Source organism: Acartia tonsa, chromosome 11 (genome assembly GCF_053477335.1).
Source record: "Acartia tonsa isolate MP-2025a chromosome 11, ASM5347733v1, whole genome shotgun sequence".
NCBI lineage: Eukaryota > Metazoa > Arthropoda > Copepoda > Calanoida > Acartiidae > Acartia > Acartia tonsa.
Genome location: NC_137270.1, coordinates 28,391,242 through 28,416,480, shown reverse-complemented (window position 1 = coordinate 28,416,480; position 25,239 = coordinate 28,391,242). Strand labels below are relative to the sequence as shown.

At 30.4% G+C, this 25,239-nt stretch overlaps 1 protein-coding gene across 1 annotated transcript in view; it reads left to right on the top strand.

Annotated features, from left to right (window-relative positions):
- LOC145332726 (fasciclin-2-like) overlaps positions 1-25,239 on the top strand; it is a 110,672-nt gene that overhangs the window by 78,497 nt on the left and 6,936 nt on the right. The window contains exons 25-36 of the mRNA XM_080177772.1: positions 987-1,031; positions 2,602-2,726; positions 5,673-5,708; positions 12,310-12,386; positions 14,825-14,913; positions 15,284-15,379; positions 18,314-18,402; positions 18,857-18,933; positions 19,317-19,475; positions 20,550-20,611; positions 21,523-21,616; positions 22,265-22,396. Coding sequence (XP_080033898.1) covers positions 987-1,031; positions 2,602-2,726; positions 5,673-5,708; positions 12,310-12,386; positions 14,825-14,913; positions 15,284-15,379; positions 18,314-18,402; positions 18,857-18,933; positions 19,317-19,475; positions 20,550-20,611; positions 21,523-21,616; positions 22,265-22,396 — 1,081 coding nt within the window. The remainder of the gene's footprint in view (positions 1-986; positions 1,032-2,601; positions 2,727-5,672; positions 5,709-12,309; positions 12,387-14,824; positions 14,914-15,283; positions 15,380-18,313; positions 18,403-18,856; positions 18,934-19,316; positions 19,476-20,549; positions 20,612-21,522; positions 21,617-22,264; positions 22,397-25,239) is intronic.

The following is a 25,239-nucleotide window of genomic DNA, read 5'->3' as shown; positions in this document are numbered from 1 at the left end:
AGACAAATAATATTTTCATTAATTATATTTCTGTAACTAAAGGGTTTGATCGTTAATTTAGGCATGTTCAAATTGTCCTATGATTCATATATAAATATAGTAACTCTTTAGAAAGTTTAGTAACTCTATAATCTTTACAAGAAAGGCCCTATATCCAAAAGTTTAAATAGTTGGTTGTCTAGAGGGCCATAATAATCATTTAATCTTAATTTGATTGTGTACCTTGTAACCTAAATAAAATTAAATCAAAATAAGAAGTACATATACTATATCATATTTATCCTATCATTTTTAATTTAATGTAGGTTAGACTTTAGTAAAGCAGTTGATATTATTAAAATATTGTAGATATATAAAATAAGAAAACATAACTTCATAATAACAATCCAAATAATCCCTAAATAGAATTTGTTATTTTTGAATGGGCGAATATTAAACTATCTTTCATAATTCTAGCCCTCTACATTTATGAAAATCACAAATTCATAAAAATACTTATTCAATTTCGAATTAAGTTTCCTAAAGTGCCAAAAATTTAATGAAATATCAAAAAGTTTTGTAGCAATGATTCCAAGAAAATGTGCAATCCTATTTATTTTACATTACAAGGTGAAGTTAAACAATTTGAAATGCTAAATAATGCATTAGGAAGATTTATTTAATAATGTCTAACAAGAACATATATGATCTAAAATAGCAGGGCAAACAAAATAATAATAAAAGAAGAGAGAAGAGAGAAAGTGAAAAAAAGGATTATAACAAGAGAAGGAAAGAGAAAAAAGGGATAGTAAAAGTTAAAATGCGTATTTCTTTACGTATTTTTATGTTTATTTTGTTATTTTACATAGCTACGCTACTTCTGAATTGTCCTTGTTAACATTACAATCAACAGAAGAAGCAGTTAAAAGTATAATTATAGAGAAGCTTTATTAGTTACAATTAAAAACCTAATTCTAATTTAAAGTTATTTTCTAAATTGTTAACAGATTTCAATTGAATGCCTGCCAGGGGACGATGGTGGTTTGGAACAGGTATATTTTCTTTGATATTTTAAGTTGCTTTCGATTTGATATACCTTATTTTTCCAACAAATAATTTGGATCATGGAAAGGAAACGAAGAAGAGGATTTCTTCGTATTCCCATAGTAGTTTATCTTCTATTTCTAGCCCCTGCTGAAGGCTTTATTACTCTGTGGGGCCAATTTCCTAAACCTGCAGGGCAATCATTAACATTTACCTAACCTAAAATGACCTATTAAAAGCTACTGTGTAAATACGACGACACCCGCTACATAGTTTCTTTCCATGATCCAACAAATTATATATATATACAGCATGACCCTCAAAAAAGTATTTTTAAGCATCTGCAGCCCTTATTTCTCAATGAATTATTAAAAAATGCATATGTCCTTGTTCTCCATAGTATTCCACGTAAGTAGATATAAAAATATTTTTTTTACCTCCATTAACACCGGAGATTTTTAGAGCTAAAGTTTTGAAAAAGTGACTGAGAAAAAGAATTTTTTTTTGTTTCTCTTATTTTTTGGATGGTTATATTATGTTTTTCTGGCAATTGAATAATGAGACATAAAGAAAAACAAGTTAACTAAATATTTCTTTTTTATTACACCTAAAAATATCAATTTTTAATGGCAAAAAATACTACTGAATGAATTGATTATTTGCAAATTTTAGGTTATTTATTAACCCTTATTTATAGAAAAGGATTAATTATGACAGTTGCTCCGCCTACTTTTCTGACATCTCAATTATTTAATAAGGGGTAAATTAAGCTTTTTAGACTAAAAAATCATTATGTTTTATTTTTATTTTCTTTATAACTTTTTTGTTATTAAAGTTAGGATTGTGAAACAAAAACAATTTTCCTGCTATATTCATAGAGATTTATTTGGTTTTTTAATCTTAAACAATTTTGCCTAATAAGTAAGTTTTTCAAAATATCATTAAACTAAAAAGACTCAAAAAATATGTGTAAAAAAATGCTTTTTACTAAAAAACTAAATTTTTTATTTCATTTTTGTATAAAGTTTCTGCTAGTAACAAAAATAAAAGGATTTCTAGCTTAATTTTGCTAAAAAAGTCGTATCATGTTAAAAGTTACTTTTTCCTCAGTCACTTTTTCAAAACTTTAGCACTAAAAATCTCCGGTGTTAATGGAGGTAAAAAAAATATTTTTTTATCTACTTACGTGGAATACTATAGAGAATAGGACATATGCATTTTTTAATAATTCATTGAGAAATAAGGGCTGCAGATGCTTAAAAATACTTTTTTGAGGGTCATGCTGTATATTATTAATATATCCAAGCTATATTATTTAGAATTTGAAATAGTTCAATGATCATTGATCAATGACATTCCATAGACAGAATCTGAGTAGTTTATTTTGATAGTGCATATCAAAAATTGACGTCTAATTAACCTACCCTTGGTCAATTAAAATCTATACTGGCCTTCCATTTATAATTTAGTATTGGCCTATCATTGGTCATTTGTATTATATGAATTCTTTTTTATGGGCACAATAGAGAGCTTCTGTATTGTTAATATTATCCTTCTGCATCTATTTATGAATGCCAGGTATTCTATGGAGAGCTGTACAAGCTGGAAAGTCTTAGCAATGGAACAACAGTCCAGCATTTAGTTAGAAATATCACCACCTCTAAACCGGTTTTCCAGTTCCGAAATCTGGAGCCAGGATCCAGGTAATATCTCAGTCAAAGAAAGAAGAAGAAAATTTAGAAAAGTTTTAAGAAATTTTAAATTCATATAATTTTTAGTCCATATACATATCTAAATTTACAAACCTAAATCTACCAATTAATATAAAACTATTAATTATCTAAATCTATTACTCAAACTTTTATCAATCTGTATAATCAATAAGTATATCCATCTGCCGGTTAAAAATATTGAATGTTCTGAAAGGTTTGTCAAAATTTGAAGAATAAGTTCCTAGACTCCTAAACCTGTGTTTGCTATATTGAACAATACTTATTTTTTTCCTTGTTTGCCTCACTATGCAATGCTAACATATTTCCAGGAATCTAAAGGTAGATTACAATTAGTGGTTGAATAATTCGGACACTCAACTTAATAAAGCAACCAATTAAAATTCATTAAAAATCCCCAAAGTTGATAAGCCAACGAAAAACAAAATGTTATTATAAAACTTTGGGTTCTAGCGTAATAAACAGCACATTGTCCCCTCTATCTTTACATATTTCCCTAAATTGTATTTTCAAAACAATAGTAACAATTTTGAAATGAATGAAAATTATAATTAATAATCAAATCTGTCTCTCTAAATACGGTTGCTATGGGTTTGTCAATTAAAATACTTAAAAAAAATACTGATTAATACTCTAAACTAGAGCTGATCTTAAGGTAACCATTGATGAAATATGAAATTAAGCTCTAATTTACGCAAATAAAGTACATTCTAAAAATTTTGAGTATGAAAAATGTTAGATGAACACTCTTGTTTGATTTTTAAAACTCATATTTTCTAGAAACTATTTTCTTCAGATTCTAATACTTTAATCGAATATTTGGTGGATTTATGGGAATACCGTCTCTTCAAAGGTTATTAATGAAAAGTAGGAGGATAAGGAAAGAGGGAGAAAGAACATGAACTTGTTAGTTAGGTGCTCATACGAGACAACATAAAAATAAAAAAAATCATTATTCGATAAACCAACGATTTTACTTATATTTTATTAATCTTTAACTTTGTTAAATAAATTATAAGACTCATGCACCTGCATGCAATAAACAAAAAATTCATAACCGACTTAAAATATATTTTCTTACAAACTCTAATTATACAACGATGAAAACATCCATAAAAGCAAAACTCTAAAACGGTATGACAGATGAACGTTAACTCTAGGAGAGTGCCAGAACTGAAGATGAAAAATATAAATATATAAGTTTTGACAAAATTGTACGTAAAATTGTTGCAAAACTTTTTAAATACATAATACTGTTTAAGGACATACTGACATTTTTTGGACGTGATTATAGAGATACTTCGCTTATAATAGTGTACCTTATTGTAATTGGAATAATTACTCTAAAATTCAGATCAATTGGATGATTATATCACATAAAAATTTGTTGTTAAAAAGGTTAATTGAACGTACTGACTTTAAAACTGCTAAGTTTTCAAAACCGCACCAAAGTGTTATAGAAATCATTATGCAAAGTTTGAAATCTACAGGATTATTCTAACACGTTTGAATTAACAAAAAGATCCAACAAATTCAGACAGCCGGAAGGACATAAGCACGTACTGCGCTTAATTATAGAAAAGTTTCGCTTTTTTATGCAAAATTTGCTGGTTTACGAGTTCTCCATGTTAAGTTTCCATTTAAGTTTGGAATGCAATTACTGTGAAAACCTTTCATCTACATACTCCACTCATTTATGCTTTAATTTATCCATGTATATCGGGGGACCAAGGGATTAATTCATGTTAGAATACAGAAACCAGAGCAATGTTGGTTCCTTCAAAAAAAAAGTATCACGCCTCCATTAAAGCACCTTTTCCAAGAAAATTGTTAATTTGAAATTTCATTAAAAGTTTAATCATTTTATCATACTTTTAAGCTATTTTTATTAAATGTTCTTTTTTAAAGTATCTGGAATTGAGGTGTTTTCCTATAAAAAAAAAACAACTGTTACATCACTGACAATGTGACCTCTAGAAAAGCTTTGCTTTTGAAAATTTTATTTTGGAGTGTATGTAATGTTTGGTAAATTAATGAAAAATTGATGCTACAAACTAAACTGTGACATAATGTATTGGAATATCCGAGTAACAACAGATTATTCACAGGCAAATTTAGTCTAATACAATATAAAATCAAGAACATAGAGAACAATGGCAGATAGGAACATTTAGCTGTTTATTACACAAGTCCACAAAGTTTTATAGTAACGTTTTCTTATTTGTTGGCTTTGGCGACTTTCATTGTATTTTGATTAGTTGGTTCATTAAGTCAAGTGTCCAAACCTTTTAACCACTAATTATAATCTAAAGAAATGTTAATTTTGTGTATCATCATTGGGAAAGCACAATTATCGGCCATTGTCTTATCCTTTTAGATCCCCTGAACATTGGAACAAATTATAATGGACCCAAATTAAAGCCTGTTCTCTCTTTCAATGGCTTAAAGAATTTGGATACCTTTATTAAATCGGCCTTAGTTGGTCAAACTTTTTTTCTGATTATTTAAATCATCAATTAAATCTAAAATAAATCAAAAAGCATGTTAACTGTAATTGTTTGAAAAATATTTGGTTTGTATCGTTTACAGAAAAGACACATTTGCATTTAAATTAAACATTGAAGCAAATGCTATCATTTTGTAAGTGCATAAATTATCACCGTAAACAACAGAATTCTTTCATTATAACACAAAAAAAAATTAAATGTAATTTTGATTATTATTTTCTTATTATTTGTATTACTAATTCTAGGCTGGTCGTATTTACAAAGATGATGAAACCCTAATGGAATCATGAAATCATTTGAAAAAAAAACAATACAATGATTATATCATGTTAATTTTTTTTTGAGTTAAGGAGAGGGGGATGAATGGTCCACTTTTTGAATTTTGGATCTAACTGCCATTTATTTATTTCAGATTTGCCTGTAGACTGTACGCATCCAACATTAAAGGAAAGATAAATTATTCTACAATTGGCAACGGATTTGGTCAGGTGATAGAGAAAACAAACAACAATGTAAAATTCTGCTTTAAATGTGTTGAAAATTTATTATATTTACAAAAGAGGAACTGGTTTATTATCTCATTTTGGTGAGATTCTCTATCATCTAGCATAGCATCATCCGCTTGTTATAGAATGTAATACTCTAGCGCCAACGGATATTAGGTTAAGTAACACCCAACAGACAACCAACCCTTTTATTACACGACCTTTGTCTGTGAAGTCCTAACAGTGCATCTAGGTCCTCTTTTTCTTAATCTTATATGAATTTTGATAAGACAAGTTTAGTAATTTTGCATGGTGTCGTTAAGAGGAAATGATATTGAAGTACTAAAATCGGAACTGAAATTTGTGTAGGTCTTCTTTTAAAATAGATTATGAATATATTCCACCTTTCCTTGGCATTGGTAGTAAAATTGCAATAAAAACAATTATACCAAATTACAAGCGGACATAACATGTAGTTTTACAAAGATGTATCATTTTTTACGTAGGTGATAGTTCCTTTTTTAAAAAAAAGGATAGGTAACAGGTGGATTATTATTCTTTTTATTGTATTGTTCTTGTATCTGAATATGGAGAAAGATCAATATATTTTTTAATGAATAATCTCTCCACAATTTTATGTTTTTTGTTGTTGTAAAATGATAAAGACAATTTCGGGATCTACTGCAGTTCACGGTAAAATATTGCTGGTAACGAATATTGCTAAAAATTTATGAATTTTAAAGGCTGCTAGCTGCCAAACGGCTGAACGTACATATCATACCCGCACACCATTTTAAGCGGCATAAGAAGGCCTACAAATAATCTGGAATAGCCAAGATCCTATGATGCACAGGGAAAGTTTCACTGAAGAAAAACCGCGTAAAATAGGTATTTTTCGCGCATTTCTCTGCACTGCGAGATAATTATGCATTATGGATTTATGGCTATTCCAGAAAATTTGTAGGCCTTCTTATGCCGCTTAAAACAGTGTGCGAGTATGATATGTACGCTCAGCCATTTGGCAGCTAGCAGCCTTTAAAATTCATAAATTTTTAGCAATATTCGTTACCAGCAATATTTTACCGTGAACTGCAGTAGATCCCAATTTCGTATATGGTATAAAGCAAATCTGTTTTAAATGTCTACTTCCATCCGCCTTCTATTCTGTCCAAACTTGGAAAGTATGTTTATCATACACACGATTTACTATTTGTTTAATATTTTAGTAAAGTTTTGTTGTTATCCAAAAATGTAGGAAAATGCATTTATTGGCACATAATCTTTCAATTAGGTTAACTATCCTAAAAGTCTAAGATTTGAAAAAAATGTTGTTAAGTTTTACATCAAACAATCTAAAGGATGATTTTTTTGTTTTTACTTGGTCACTTCAAAACCATGGGAGTATTAGATCATATATTATCTTATTAATTTTTAATGCAACTTAATAAATTGAAATTATCTTGTCTGAACACTTTTATATGGGGGGGGGGGGAGGGAACAAAACAGAAATAATCCTAAATTCTTGATTTTTATATCTGCAGAAAATATTCTATAATACTTTAATTTGTATATATATTCTTTTAATAGAGGCTTAATTATCTCCATTAACATTTTTTTTATGTATAGATACAATATCCATTTTTTCTCTCTCTAAAATTATGACTTTCTTTATAGGATTTATTCTTTTTTGGTTGTACTATGATTGCTTCTAATGTTTACATTTATAAAACGGGTATTTAGAGCATTTTAGTAGCAAATAAAAAGAACATTTTGCAGTAATGCAAAATATTGCAATGTTTGCACTTTTACCCCTTTCATGATGGGTGCAATTAACCCTTTGATGATAATGGCTCAATTTAAGAATGTTTATTTTCAATTATTACCATTATTTACTTAAATGGTTTCTATCAAATACTGAATGTGATGTATTTTTTGTCAAATATTTTCATGCAACTTTCCATAATTAAAAAAAAAAACATCAAAAGAGCAGCTCTGATTATTGTCATTTTTTTCTGGTGTTTGTGTTTTATATTTTTAGATTTCAGATAATTTTTTTTTATATTGACTTTTTATAATATAGCCATCAACAAAGGGTTAAATATGTGCTAATTACCAAATTTTCTGTTTTCTCAGAGTTTTTTGTTTTAGTTGTGATGGGGGGAAATTATTTCTTTTTCTCTTGTCATTTTATTTTCACAGTTTTAGTAAGCTTTGTGGTAAAACCAAAACACAAATTAACCAGCTTTGTATTGCATTTGTTAAAGGTTTAGGCAAGCTTAACAAATGAGGTTTTATTTGTGAGTTTTATTATAATTTTAAAAAAAAATCATATAGTGATATAATCTAATTTCATGCTTTTTTGAAGCATAAAAAGTATTTCAAATAAACATTTGTCAGTTTATAGAAGATTTTTATGCCATGGTGCTATATGCCTTACATAATGGATATATCTATCAACCAGTAAAATTTTTACACACAATTAAGACATGCTTTACTTAAGGATTATAAAATATAATATTTTATTTGTTTATTCAACATATTATTTTGACTTTTCTAAATAAAAAGTAGAGAATCACAGATTTTTTATTTGAACTTAATTTAGGACATTTTGTTGCAAAACCAATCAAACTTTCATTCAAGTATTTTTATTTACTACAAAATTCTATAAAAAATATTTAGATTTTTTGGTCAACTTTGATAATATTACTAGCCTTGATAAAAAGTAAAAAAGTTTGTTGATTGTTGTTTTATCCAAAATGGGAATTAAATTTTAAAAATTTTAATAAATCAAAAATAGATTTTAAATACCTAGTGATTCAAAATTTCAAAAAAGTTCATTACTTCCTTACAGACTGATAAATTGGGTATATGTTAAAACAGCATATTGATTTAGTTTTTAAACTTTAGTTATTATTATAAAATTATATAGAAATGAAATGATATTTCCAACTGACATGACTAATACATGACCATATCAAGATTCAATTAAAAAAGTAAGTTTTAATTGTTAAAGCTCTTTAATATGTGCTTAGTATAAAAAAAATACTATATCAAATTGTATCTCCACTCCACACAAATTTGATAATTCTTGCAAATAGTTCTAAAGTATCACAATCACAACTATAATGTCCTTCCAATTACCCCCCCCCCCTTTCTTTAGGGTCATTAAAAAAAATTCTTTTTTGGATAAGGTTATGAGTTAACTTAGATTCCTCCTACAGGGTTAAATATGCCATCTATTAGATAGAAAATAAGACAAGGGGGAGAGGGTTGTTATGTTTGGTTCACAGGTGGATAAAAGAAAATGAAGTATCTGCAATTCTGTAAAGCAATAAAGAAATGATGGATTACACAATGAAATAAATCAATCAGATTTTCTTGCAATATTGCGCCAATCTTTCTGTCAATACTCAGAACAAATTCAACAAATTTGTAACAATTAATCTTTCAAAAAAAGTGCAAAGAATGCTATAATATTGTGTTTTTTTTATATAATTTATTAATGACATAGAAAAAGAAAATTAATTAATTTATTAATTTGGTAATTATAAAACATTAAGAGTTTTATCCATTGACCATTTTAAAAAATGCCTAATTTAAATAGTTTAAATTCTTTATTATAAAAACAAAAAGCTCAACAACAAACTTTTTGCTTTTTTGTATCACTACAATCTTTTAATTTGTTATAGTTATTTATCGCATCGTATTATAGAGAGATTTCCCCGCATAATAAAATAAAAGTATATAAGAGTTAAACCAGTTTTGTTTGCCTTGAGGGGCCGAAGGCCCATTCTAACAAAACTGTTATTAATTTTATTATTTTTATTTCAATATTTGTGGAAAATTGTCTGTTATACGGAGCTGCACATGATTTTTTAGTATGACTGAGAACCAGTTCAAATCCAGCGAATATTAATCGGTTTTGAAGCCATACTGAAAAAGGGTTAAATTCTTTATTTATTAAAACAGTGTCAGACATTTCCTAATAACCTTCGCACAAAGCTTTTAAGTATGCAAAATAAAAAAAATTAACCATGATTAATTGGTTTCATGATTGCTTCTATATAGCTTTTAAGTATGCAAAATAAAAAAAATTAACCATGATTAATTGGTTTCAAGATTGCTTCTATATGAGGCAAGGGGAGAAATATTTTATCCAAAGAAAACCGTTTCTGTCCCCAACTTTTTCAATGTAAAAAAATGTCCTGGGATAAGGAATGAACATGTGCAAAGCATACATCAGAGTAATAAAAATATTACCATACTTGGATAACTTCATGGCATAGAGAATCCATATTTTCTCAATTATTATAGAGGTTGTTGTTAGCATCAGTCGAGATTTGTATTTTTTGTACTTAGACACCCTAATGAATGACACTTTTATATAACGATGAGAATGATTAAAGTTGTTGAATAAATAGAATCCAAACTTCTAAATTCTCCCTTCTAACAACCTAAGGTTGCGTGATTACATTATGCCAAATTGCGACAGCATTTGTGCAAAGTTTATAGTAGGACTCCGTTTAATTCATTTTTATGATATTCAGACAAAGGTTGTTTAATCAAATGGTTGTTTATCTGTCAGATATTATTCATCCAAGAAGCTCAAGATACCCAAGCATTAAATTTCTCTTATTTTTACTGATAAAAATTTAAATAAAAATCGAAAAAGTTTTAAGTAATAGGTATGATTATATTGTTAGTACAAAAAGTACTATTTTGTACCTTTACACACAGACTACCATTATGGAGCTTGGATAAAACCTTTCATACAGCTACAACATTCAATGCATTTATATCAAACTGTATATTATAAGTATGAAAATAAAGGAATTATTTTTTTAACAATATTTTTTTAGAACTTTTTAAAAATTATTCTCCTTACATTATCAAAAATAAAAAAAATCTCGAAACACAAAGTTCACAAAGAAAAAAATCCTCAAATTTTTTTTGTGGAGCTTTCCAAAATCTAAAATATTTTTTTTTACAAATCATCAAAAGCATTATTTATTATTTTTGTTTAATTTATTCTATTAGATTTACTTTGAAAATCTAGGCATAAAAAGCATACTGCAGCAGTAGTAAGGATTTATGGTTACTACCATTTTAGGTCAATAAAGACATTTTCAAGCTTCACAGAATTAGCACACACAGAGAATAAAATGATTACAACATTTTTATTGCACTTTTAATCACATTTTAAGCATAGAAAGAATTATGAGTGAACACATAGAATTAAAGTAAAACACTTTTCAAGTATGGCTTCGAAACTGATTAATATCCACTGGATTAGAACCGGTACTCAGTTAAAATACAAATTATAAGATTTATTCCAGTTTCGTACCTTCGGCCTCTCGATGCATGCAAAACTGGTTTTAATCTTATAATTTTTCATTTTCATATCCGCGGAAAGCTGTCTATCACTTTGTTATACTAGAAATGTTTAAATTGATAACTAATGCTGCAATATTAGGCATGTATCTTGAATATTTATTAGTGGAAACGCCTTAACAATTAAACAAATGCAACTAAGTACCATTTTTGCATAACAAAGGGGTTTTTGTTGATTTACTTTTTCAAAACAAATCTAATTATTGGTTTTCTAAATATTGAAATTTCCAAATTGTATCTTTACACCATGGAAAGAAAACGAATTATCGGGTTTCGTCGAATTTTCACAGTGGCTTTAATAGGTTATTTATGTTAGGTAAATATTAATGATTACCACGCAGGGTAAGGAATAGGAGAACAGCTACTGTGAAAACACGACGAAACCCGCTACTTCGTTTTCTTTCCATGATCCGTATCTTTTTTGTTCCCGAAAGAAACAAAATTCAGATATTCCACCATTAATAATATAATTAACTAATTATTATGTTTATCATGAATCTATGTAATTATTATGTAAAAAAAAACTAACAAGTAAAATACTATCCATAAGTAGTGCAGCTTAGAATTTAATGGTAATAAAAAATCGATTTAATGTCATTGAAGTTTTAAATTTTCAAATAAACAACTTCTTATAATGAATTGTTTGAAAAAATAATAGTATGGCCTTTGTTTGTAAACCCATGAATAGAGAGATTGAAGGAATCTAGTAGTCATTCACACTCGAGTGTAAGAGAGAACTAATGCATGTTTGAGTAATAATGAATGTTTTATTTTTTTCATCCAAAAAGGTTGTATTTTCTTTCTCCCTAGTAGTGAGAATATCATATTCAAGTTCAACAGATTAAAAATAGATCTAAAACCATAAACAATTTGGAATTCTTAACAAAAGTTTATTTTTGTATAACTAATTTTAGATATCCGCAATTCAAATGGTCCGCAAAGGTTTTATGCCATACTTTGATATAACCAGGAACAGGGGGGGGGGGGGGTATTGGATTGTAAAAGACACAACACTGGTACCCAAAGTTTTAAAATCGCGTTATTTTATTTGTTAAGTCAAGAAGGGATAGTTCAGTTTATCATCAATGGGGATGTAAATAAAAGATTTATCGTTTTTTTCTTTATAAGTATCTCTGGTTATAAGTTAAAATAATTTATCTTGAAATAAAAAGGTCGAAGTAATATTATAGAGATGACACCAACAACGGTCAAAGAAACCTTCAGGCTCCCGTTACTCACTCATGACGAAGGTATGTATCTTATAAATATTCAAAACAGTTCTGAAACACTGCATAAGCTTCCCAATGGCTTTACCCAAGCCTGTATGGACGAAGAGAAGATTCTCCTTCATATTTATTTGTATATTGATAAAATATTTATATATATATAACATTTTGGTGGTTATTTTTCGAAATGGGGATGTCACAATCCCTTAGAAAATAGCTTAAAATCCTTTTTGTATCACATTTCGTTCTAATAGGGAATGTTTGTCTGTATACCGTATTTTATAAATGTCTACGATAATGATGTTGACTTTTTAACATTCTAAATAGTAATAATTCTTTACATTTTTATGTAACTTTTAAAAAATAAATCTTTTATTATGTGTCTTTTCCGTTAATGATCTTAATCTTAATCAGGGATAAGGGATAGGAAACCTGGCCATTAATTAAGTCCCGGCCTAGATTCTAAAGTGATATTGCAACTTTTACCAATTCCTAATTAATGTCCCTGGCGGACGCTCCCAAGTAGCTATCGCTCTAAACCAATGAGGATCTGCCTGTTTTGTATCAACCAATCACCAATTGGCGGCAATTTTAAAATGCAGACAATTCTAGAAAAAAATAATGATTTGTCTGCTAATACAAAATAAATATAAATGGTGTTTGATCACATTAGCTTAATTATTAAAACTGCTCAGAATTAACATTAAAAAAGGACCATATAGAAAAAAAACAAAATAAAGGGATTTTTCTTTGGAAAGAAGGTAGCTACGAATTTTCATTTGGTAGTTTATAAATTAAATGTTGTATTTTGAATTTTAAAAATTTAATACGGAATTGATACAACACCTTAACCTTAATATTTGTACTATACAACACAGTACAAATCTATCATTACATAATAGTATCCAAAGAACTTGATAGAATGCTACTCAAGTGCTTATTTATTGATTTATTTCTTTTGAATTTTAATTAGCAATGATATTTTCAGATAAAATTTTTACTCATTAATAAAAATGCAAAGAAATACAAACTAAAATCTGTCTGAGTGAAACCCAACGATAGCTTTCTGAAAATTCAAATTACCAAAGTAAAAGATAAAAAAATTTTGAGAGAAAAAAAACTTCATTTTAACAAAAGCCATTAATATATAGTTTTAAAATAAGTTCTATTTTTACTTTTGACTAGCTACCTGAATTTGATTCTATACTTTTTCTACACACACACAGCTATTTCATTAGCATTTATAACAAACTACTGCACCATCCCATAACTGTTTTTTTAGGCTTAGGCTTGAAATAGGCCTGTAATAATATTTTCCTACGTTTCCCATCCCTTATCCCTGATCTTAATATATTACATTCACAAATCAACCTTAAGTTTTGACAATCAATTTTTAGATAAACAAAAGTATCATGCTGTCAGTTTTTATAGAGAATAAAAACTTAGGAACAATTAAAAACAATCAACTTTTTATTTGATATTTGAATAAAAGAAAAGAAAAACAATCAGATTACTTCTTTTCACAAGTAAGCATGCTATCATGGTCATAATTGTTCTTGATTAACGTTATCATCCAGATCAAACAATTTGACTCTACATCTTTTCATTTTATCATTCTTGCTTTCATATTTTTATCCACTCATATTTTTGGCAACAAACCAGATTATGGTTATTGGAGTCTTTTGTCATAGAGATAGCACATCACAATAATAGACAAATTTAGCTTTAGATTGTAATGTGCTATTGATATATGAAAAAGTTTTCAAAAGCAGAATGGATTAAGTCAAAATTATGAACGAAGATATTTTTTTGGAAACCTTAAAGGACACTTTTATGGGAAGAGAGCACATAACAAAAGGAAATGCGCGCAAAATCTGTCTCGCGCTTCTTATGTCCTAATGACTATTAGCTGCTACAGAAATTTGAAGACTGTTATGTTAAGTTTTAAATGAAATGCTGAACTAGCCTTTTTCCTTTAAGGGTTTTTTTTCTAAAAAAGTATTGTTTGATTTAACTCAATTACGATATATAAGAACTTAATAATCAACATCTTTTTTTCTTTATTAGCTTTGAATTTTGGTATGACAAATAATAATTTTGCAGTTTTCAACAAATATACCCCAAAAACCTGTGTTTCCATTGCATATGCTTTTGGAAATATTAATGTATAATAACAAGGAAGGGAGGGGACATTGGGTTGTTTATAAAGTCTCCAAAAATTTAAAGTAACGTTTTATTATTCGTTATATTATCAACTTTGAGGACTTTTATTAAACTTTAATTGGCTGGTTTATTAAATTGAGTGTCCAAACGTTTTTAACCATTAAATGTAATTACAGAAGAGGTAATTTTGAGTATCATCATTTAGAATATGCATTGATTTATTGGCCATTGTCTTATCTCTTTATATCCCTAACCATCACACTGTATATCAGACTTGATCCAGGTTTTCTATTCTTTAGGTTCTGATGGATTAGGCGAGGAGGAGAGTACAGGAATAAAGAATCATGATAGATTAGATGATAAACAAATTGAGGAAACATTTAACAAGGTATCTATCTATCTATTTACCTGACCATCTAATTATTTATCTTTTAAGCTCTAAAACTTTTTGGGATCTTTGACTATCCATTTACTTACATCTTTATTTTTTAGCAAGTTGAACATCAGTCTGTGCTTGTGTTAATCTATCTATCAATCTATCTATCCATCTATCAATCTATTCATCATCTATCTATCTATTCAGATGTTTGTTAACCTTGGTATAATAGTGAGCTGTACATCAGTCTGTACTTGTGTTGATCTATCTATCAATCTATTCATCTATCTATTTAGATGTTTGTGTACCTTGGTATAATAGTACATCAGTATGTACTTGTGTTAATCTATCTATCAATCTATATATGTATCTATCTATTTAGATGTTTGTTTACCTTGGTATAATAGTGAGCTGTACATCAGTCTGTGCATGTGTTAATCTTGTATGTGGCTGGAAAATCTATACATGGAAAAGAATGGTATGTATTACATATTAACGTTGTATATTTTGTACTAGCTTCATTTGGTCATGAAAAGCAAACCATAAACAAACAAAAATATTTTATGTCAACTTTATGTAATTAAAGATTGGTTGACGAAGGTCCCTCTGCTAATACATAAATTATTAAATCTATAAAGCAAATAAAACCATAGGTTCTATCTATTTTTGGCTTGTTTGGCTAAAATATGAGTGATCATGACTGTAAAATTTTAGGGACCAGTATAATTTAAAGTCTAATGTCCCCTCCCTCCCTTGGGGTAAGAATATAAATATATATGTGTACTGTGTCAATGAACCCTTAATAATTAATATATTCCGACTGCAAAATATAATTGAAAAAATATTCAATTTAAAGAAAATTACTTCAATTATAAAGTCGCAAAGTGGATTAATATAATGGATATAAATTTGATGGATGTAGACTTAAAACTTTATTTTGGTCAGGAAGGGAGGAACTTTGGACTATAAGGTGAAAGGGTGCTGAAAGTTTAATGGACACGATATCTTAATTGTTGGCTTAATGTTTTTCTATTGGTGATTTGTCTTGGTAGGGTAGTTTTACATTCGCGAAAATAGTTATGGGAATTTACCATGCAAAGGAGAACAATATAGGTTCAGGGTTTAGCTATATCCTTCGGTACAGGCAGACACAGATCATGTTAATTTTATATAGGGATTATTTTTATTCTTTTTTTGAGCTTAGAGAAAAAATTTAAACAGACAGACACGAAAAAATGTTTCTACGATGGATGTTTAATAGTTATTTCTTTCATCGTATTATAAACGGCTTTCCGCGGATATAGAATGTACAATTATAAGCCCGTGCCTTCGGCACCACGGGGCTAAAAAACTGGTTTTAATCTTATGATTGTACATTTTTATATTTGTAGAAAGCTGGATATAATACGATGTTAGACATAGTTTTTTCGTATGCATGAGAACCGGTTCCTATCCACCGGTTTCGAATGAATACGAGAAAATCTTTTGAAAATCTCTGTTCACAGTTATTACATCTCTTATGAATTGTTTAAATTGTTTTAATGTCTTTTGCCCAGTTTTCCGCTTTATAAACTTCCATTTAGGATTTTAGGAAAAAAAGTATACAAAGTAATAAGATGTCTGACTATCTGTCCTTGCTTACGAGTGTTCTTGATGTATATTGAAGATTTCAACGGACAGGCTATAATCCTTTAATAAAACATGATATCTATCTGTGCATTAAAATCTTGCTATCCGCTGGACCGATATGGTTCTCCAGATCTACTGCAGTTCACGGTAAAATATTGCTGGTAACGAATATTGCCAAAAATCTATGAATTTTAAAGGCTGCTAGCTGCCAAACGGCTGAACGTACAGATCATACCCGCACACCATCTTAAGCAGTATAAAAAAGCCTACAAATAATCTAAAATAGCCAAGATCCAATGATGCATAGGGAAAGCTTCACTGAAGAAAAAAACGCGTAAAATAGGCCTTTTTCGCGCATTTCTCTGCACTGCGAAATAATTATGCATTATTTATTTATGGCTATTCCAGATTATTTGTAGGCCTTCTTATGCTGCTTAAAACAAAGTTTGGGCAATGTCTGTACGTTAAGCCGTTTGGCAGCTAGCAGCCTTTAAAATTTATAGATTTTTGGCAATATTCGTTACCAGCAATATTTTACCGTGAGCTGCAGTAGATCCGGTTTTCCTTATGGGGAAGCTTCTTATAGGCCCAGGGAAGGTTTATACCTATTTTAGGGGAGGATACCTGGACCCTCCATAGAAAAATCACTTCTGGAAAATTAATGCTAAAATGAAAAATGGAGGGTGGACTTAATTCTCCACCCCTAAACCCTGGAGACCTCTAGGGCCATATCTACTAGTAAAAACATTAAATTAGGAAGCTACTATGTACTATGTCAAAATGAAATTGTTAATTGATACTAATTTTGATTTGTACCATAGTCTATAGAGATACAACAATGACAAATAAATGTAGATATTTGTGTCCTTCACATCCACAATTGACTTTGAAAATAGACACCAAAGCAAGATATAATAATGGATGGGTGTGGAATAAAGATTAAGGGTAAAGTAAATAGTTCCAAGTCCCCTAAGTTTTATAAACGATTTTTTAAATCGCAGGCTTAAATACTTAAAGGGCTCTATTGATCGGGTAGTAACACCAACCAGTGTCCATATTTTTGTATACATTTTTACTATTGTCCTTTCATTTCCTGATTCGTACTAATTTGTATCTGACCCAGTTTAGGTTTAATATTCCTTATTTATGTTTGTTTCAATGTTTACACGTTTAGGGTAAAATAAAATTTGGATGGGTAACCTTTCTTTAGGAAAATTTATCAGGGGATTTTTTCAATCCTCCATGAAACGAGACAATACATGATATTCAGTAGACGTATATTCATACAATTAATATGAACAAATGTAATTATTCGAAATGTCTTGAATTTTGAAACAAAAATTTGTCTTCCTTTTCTCAAGAAAACCCACTAGAGACTAGAATTTAAGCATCTTACAGAAACATACAGATTATGTTTATCTTTAGTTAATTTAACAATTTGTAAATAGGTTAATACATTAATTTAGTTAATATATGACCAAATGTGTACATATATGTTTCAAATATGATTTTCTATTTTCTACATTAGCGGATGCGCCCATAGATTCTAGAGGCTCTATAAGCCAACCCCCATTCACCCGACCAAAAGATATGCCCCTAACTCTGAAAAAAGTATATTTGTACATTTCCTTTCTTAAATTGTCATATTTAGTATATAGTCATCACAACTTACTTACTTTTTATAAGCTTTCATTTGCCCTATCTCTTTTGGACTCTAACCCTTACTTAACCTAACCTAACCTATATAAAGTATAAAAAATAAAAGTGTGTAAAATTATTTTAGGAACGAGAACGTGTCTCCAGACGAACAAGTCAAAACAGCAGTGAGGCTGAAAATTGGCCCCGGCCAGGGCAAACTGGCAGTACGACCAGGTGATAGTTTTTTTTTCTCTGGATTTTCACAAAGAATTGATACATACTTTCATCTATGTATATAAATAGAATTTTAAATAATAATTTGTGTAATTATAATTCCATATGCAAAGTTGCTATCCTTATATTGAACTCTATAAAAGGTCAAATCCTATAAATTTTCCTAGGATAGCCTAACAGCTGGGGTTTCCTAAGCCATGTGTAGATATAAAGCAGTATGTAAGGCTTAGGACACTCTAATTCATAGGCACGGCTAGGCAATTTTATAGAATTTGGTCGTAAGTAGTATCAGTCTATCCAACTATCTAACTTTATACAACTATCTACATATCTACCTAACTATTTAACAATATAAATCAACCTATGCCTGCATTCAAAAAACATCTTATACGCTAATAAGTACTACTTTCCATACTTCATGTCTTTCTATCTATCTAAATATTTCTATATTTAGTGATCTAGCCCCTGTATGGCCAGAAAGACAACAGCCCTCCTGCCACCCCAGCAGTCAGTCAAACAGCTGGAAAAAAGGTACACTTGAAAAAAATTATATAGGAAAATTGAACAAGGTTAATTATTTTCATCGAAAGGTCTTACAAAAGTTTTCAGTGCTTTTCCTTTAATTAACGAATAAATTGAAAATAAGGAGGTGGAATAGTTTTTTTTTTATTTCCTGGGCCTAACCTCTGTGCAGGGGACCATACATGCGGTGCCCTAAGCCCGTAGGGATATCCAGTACCCAATATTACCTAACATAAGTATAATCAAACAAACGAAAAACTGTCCACCCTTGTTTTCACCTAATTTCAAAACAGGGGGAGTGGGGGTTTTTGTGATCGACCACGCACTAAGTGGGAACAACAAGACATATCCTAGTTATAGAGAAGCTCCAAATATAAAAGTTATTTTTTAAGGTGAAGAGCGGGAGAGATGCGGCTGGACAAGTGATCAGAACCTACCTGGTCCTCCCAACACCTGGCAGCAAAACACTACCTCTGGACATCCAGCAGGACATCAAGGGCATCCAGTAGTTAGCAGTGGACTTCCTGGCTGGCAGCAACAACATGGACAAGGTAATCTAGACTAAGTGTGTTTATTCATTTTCCAATGTCTCTTTGAATCCAAATAATGTTTGATGAATTGAACCCCATCTAGAGACTTTAAACTATGTTTATCGAATTTTAGACATTTTTGTATGAAAAAAAGAAAATTAATAATTTTTTCATCATCACCTTTTGGACAAATGAAACAGAACTTATACTTTAATCTATTATTTCCATGTCCAAGGAAAACTGTTTGTAATACGATGCAATAATCTACATATATCTACAGAGGGCTTGGGCAATTCTAATAGAGAGTTATTCTATTTACTTTTCTTTCTTGGTACAAATTGATCTATAAGTAATAAATCGAAGCCATTCTGGAATACATATTAAAATCAAATAAAGCCAAGAAGGTTTCGTGAATATATATAACCTTCTATAAAAGTAACAAGATCTGTGCCTGAGATGGGTTTTTAAAAGATGAATGCCGCGTTTTTTCGGCGTTTTTTAGACATTGATTGATTGAACGAAGACGATAGAATTTCAACAGAGTATATAACTTAAGAATACTGAATTTTAAATTATTTTTTTTTAGCAATTTTTATAATGTCTAACACAGCTCTAAAAAGATGCATTAATTAATATGCAGCAAAAATGGATTGAAGATAATTTGTTTTTCTTCTATGAAGGCCGTACCAACAAAAGCGAAATAATTAAATAAATCGTTGTATACTCTTTTAGATTTCGCGAATGCCGCGCTTGTTATTCATAGCGTAAAAAATGTCGAAAAAACGCGGCATTATCTTTTAAGAACCCATCTCTGTGTGAAGTGTGAGTGGGAAATCATCTACTCATTTTCAATTTAGATTTATAAAACAGGGAAGGTTTTTAACTATTTTGGTGTAGGGCACCATCACCATCCAAAGGAAAATAGCTTATAGAAAAAATGAACCAAATTTTTTTTTCTTTTGAAATTTAAATTGGAGGGTCGACTTTCCCCCTCCCCTAATACCTCAAGAGACACTAACGGCCTATAGGGGTGTAGCCAATAGCATAACAAATATGAATAAATTAAATTACATATTACATGTGTATAATATTTAGGACGGGATATGTCAGGAACAGATAGCGAATCATGGCATACTTCTACTCTTAATAGACATCAGGTAAATAATATCTATCTATCTATTATATGTCAGGAACAGATAGCGAATCATGGCATACTTCTACTCTTAATAGACATCAGGTAAATAATATCTATCTATCTATCATATGTCAGGAACAGATAGTGAATCATGACATACTTCTACTCTTAATAGACATCAGGTAAATAATATCTATCTATCTATCATATGTCAGGAACAGATAGCGAATCATGGCATACTTCTACTCTTAATAGACATCAGGTAAATAATATCTATCTATCTATCATATGTCAGGAACAGATAGTGAATCATGGCATACTTGTACTCTTAATAGACATCAGGTAAATAATATCTATCTATCTATCATATGTCAGGAACAGATAGTGAATCATGGCATACTTGTACTCTTAATAGTCATCATGTAAATAATATTCAAAAATTGGAATGAAATTATAATGCTACCTAAGGACGTCCAAGCTCTTGTAGAAACTAAGAAAGCAACCTAAGCATGGTTGTCATTTATTTGTTTTTTTTGTGTTATGTATCACTTTAACTAAAAGTTCCATCTTATAATCACTTTAAATAACCTACTTCATGAAAGCTATGTTCGCAAACACCTTTCAAATTGACTTTTAAGTAGTGGCGCTTCTTTCTAAGTGCTTATGTCTGTCTGTCTCTTTTATTTTTATGTTTTTTTCGCTTCCTTTCTCTATCTTTTCTCTTAAACTTAGTGTATTTCCTATGTTAAACATTAGAGTAAGACAATAGAGAAAGAGAGAAGGGGTTATATAACTGCATGTCCCCTTCCCGTGGACCCAGTACCCAGTCTGGGTTATACATGTATAATTGTAGATTTCATATTATTTGTTAAACTTGTATAATTTTAGAAATCTTCTTTACTATTAGACTTGATCATCCTTGTTATTATTTAGACTATGGAAATGAATAACCAGCAGTGTAGAAAGCACTCCAGTATTCTGAACCTCAAGTTCCAAAGTCCAAATCCTGGCACCTCCTCACATCCAGGTACACAAATTTGCTTTTTTATGAATTTACTAAACAATGACCCAATTGAGTTTTCCATTTTATATAGTAAAGCTTTACATAAAGTTTTTTTAGTTTTGGGATGGTTTTAAAGATATTTTTGCTTTCTCCCTCCCCGTAGTTGCTCAAGACATAATTTTATAAAGGTCTTTCCCTTTTAAAGTGATAAAGTATTCAGAATTGTTAATCATCTTAGCACAAATTTGTATTATTAGGTGGCCAAGTTGTATATAATATTTCATTCATAATTTTTAATAATTTCAGTACAAATTTGTATTACTAGGTGGTGGTGTTGTAAATAATATTAATGATTACATTCATAATTGTTCATTATCTGAAGGGGTCATTTTTGCATATTTTTCGTAAAGTTGGGTGTAACCGTTTAATCAAGTGCGCCCATTAAGTCAAACTGGTCTTAATAAAAATCAACATTATTATATATATATGAAATAACCATAATTAAAAACAGTTTGACTTAAAAACCGCAATTGATTAAACAGCTACACCCAACTTTACCGAAAATACGCGAAAAAATGGCCCCCTTTGTTTGATTTAATAAGCGCATTTAACTAAACACTAACACACAAGTTTACAGAAAATATGCAAAAAATTACTTCTTTTTATTACTAGGAGTTGGAGTTGTAAATACTGTTGGTAATTCCTCTTGCAGCTTGGAAATGGAAGGTTATCCCCCTCCTGCCCAGTGGTTGACTAGTTCCAACGAGAATAGTCAACAAGGAGCTTGTTCCACACAGTTCCAAGGTAGACATACATAATCCACTCTTCATCGGGAGGATGATAGGTTCGAATCTCGGCCCGACACCGCGTAAAAACTACAGACGTTAAAAATGGTCCCTACTGCTGCTTTGTCAGGTGCGCGACACAATTAGTTAGAGTAGAGAGAATGCCTTGGCCCATAAACAGGTGCAACCACTCACAGTTAGGACTTCTCAGACAAAGGTCGTACAATCAAAAGGTTGGTTGTCTGTTGGATATTACTTAACCTAATATCCACCAGTGGGCGTTAGATTATTGCATCCCATTACAAGCGGATGATGCCCTTGGGATCTCTAGAAAGATACGTTAGAAAATTGTTCCTTGGTCATAAATGTTTATTAGAATTTCAAAGTCAAAATGGTTCATCCTATCATGCAATCTCACATTTGAATATATTTATTTACAATCCTATTATATAAAGTAATGTTTTTGTCTGTAGTTTAAGATCTCGACAACTACTCCATCGATTAAGTTCTTTTTTTTTTATAGAAGCTTTACATAAGATCCAGGGATGGTTTTTAGCTATTTTTACAGAGTTCATAGATGCTAGGAGTGCAGTCGTTAAAAACATTAAAAGCCTCAAGTAAAATACAAATTTCAATAAATAATGCTTCATTTTAAGAAAACCTAGTTTAATTTCAATAATATATGCACCATTTGGACATTTACATTTTTAAATTTTAGAATTGCTAAATCCAATTTAATCAATTAGTTAACATCAGACATTTTGGTAATGAACTTTAATTTTTAAATTAAAGTTTAAACTAAATGTAAACCACAAATTTGTGATGAAAGGTCACAAGTTAAAGGTTTGTTTAAGACAAATGAACATTGGTAAGATAGCCCAGGGATCTAAAGGGATAAGACAATGGCCGAAAACTTGATGTACATCCCCAATGAGTAAACACAAATTACATCTTCTGTAGATTACAATTATGGTTTTTAACATGTGGACACTTACCTTAATGATATAACCAAATAAAATTTAATAAGAGGCCCGACAATTGTTAAGCTAACGTATAAGAAAACGTTATAATAAAACTTAGAGGTTAGTGTAATAAACAGTCCAATTTCCACTCCCTTTCTGACGAAAGCCTCAGATTGAGTTATCTTGCAAAGAAGTAAATAAAACTATTTATAAAATATTTCATTAGGATCTGATATTCTTATTAAATTTTATAGTATGTAAAACAAGTTTTAGAAAGGCTCCACAAGGGCATAATGCCACTGTAAAACAAGGAATCATTGTTTGACGACATAAATTTGACAGGAGTAGACTTTATGGTGACAAATTATTGACATAATAAGATCATAGTTTCCAAAAATTATCTTGTAGCTACCATGTAACTGTATTCTAATAATGAAATATTTTGTCTTATAAATAATGTTTCTTGTCCAAGGAGGGAATAAATAATGGAGCGTAAGCTCATCGTTTAGTCAGATACTATTATAATGTTTTTAGTTTGATCGCAATGGCTAAATAAAGGTAAAGGAATAGGCTCTTGTTCCTTGATTCGCTTTTTGGTGGATTAACCTTTTGATTTTGTGAAAGCAGTAATTTGAAATTCCAGACAAATTTGCGGATACAGAATACAGATATATTAAACTATAGTGTAACTCAAATTTTGCTTCTTAGATAAGCTAATAACATAACTTCAAAAGATGTTATAGTAAATTTAAACGGAGAATTCCAGAGATGGGAAAATGGACGATAATTTTTGTACAACCTCAATTATGATAATTTATCTTTTAAGGTAGCAGCGATCTTTATTGATAAATGAATGGATGAAAAAATATTTACATCTTAAAATGATATTACCAGCATTTTATGAGTCTTTATTTCTAGCCCCCTTAAAACAGATTACTTCTGACTGCACTATGATTTCAGAGATTATTTTTAATTTGGGAGATTTTTGCAATCTTTTTGCGCATTTTCTGAGAATGGATAATTAACCTTTCTTGGGTCTTTGATAAGATAGAAGTATAATTTAGACAGTGGTTTTGTTCAAGGAGATAGGGGTCAGTAAAATGGAAAATGTATTAGCCTTGTCTTCCCCATATTACTTCATGCCTCAAGAACAAATTAATCTTTACCCAATAATCAAAGATACAAAAGTCAGGGTTCGGAAGCCGCGCTATCAGCCGCGCGGCTGCGGCTGCGGCTGAATCCTAATTTGCGGCTGCGGCTGCTTAAAGTTATGGAAGTGGCTGAGGCTGAGAGTGGCTGAGGCTTAGTGCGGCTGAGAGTGGCTGCGGCTGAATGCGGCTGAGGCTTAATAAGAATTGGGGTGGCTGAGGCTTACAGTGGCTGAATTGGAATTTTGTGGCTGAGGCTTCGAGCGGCTGAGGCTTACAGTGGCTGAGGGTGGCTGAGGCTTACAGTGGCTGAAGGATTTGTGGCTGAGGCTGCGGCTTACTGAAAGCCGCACGGCTCATAGCGGCTGCGGCTTACAGTGGCTGATTGGAAAATTAAGCCGCGCGGCTGATTGAGGCTGAGGCTGAGAGTGGCTGATAACATAATTAAGCCTCGCGGCTGATTCTGAGGCTGCGGCTTACTGAAAGCCGTGCGGCTGAGGCTGTGGCTGAATTAAATTCAGCCGCGCAGCTGAATGCGGCTGCAGCTGAATACAATATTAAGCCTTGCGGCTGATCTTATGGCTGATTATAAATAAGCTTTGCAGCTGAGGCTTCGGCTAAATTGGATTTTTTAAATGCATTCTAGGACATTTTTTGGAGAGTTGAGGGTGGTTAGGGGTTGTGAGAATAAGAGTGGAGGGAAGAGGGGGGAGGACAGCAGGATTTTTTCAAATGTTTGATTCAGAATTAGT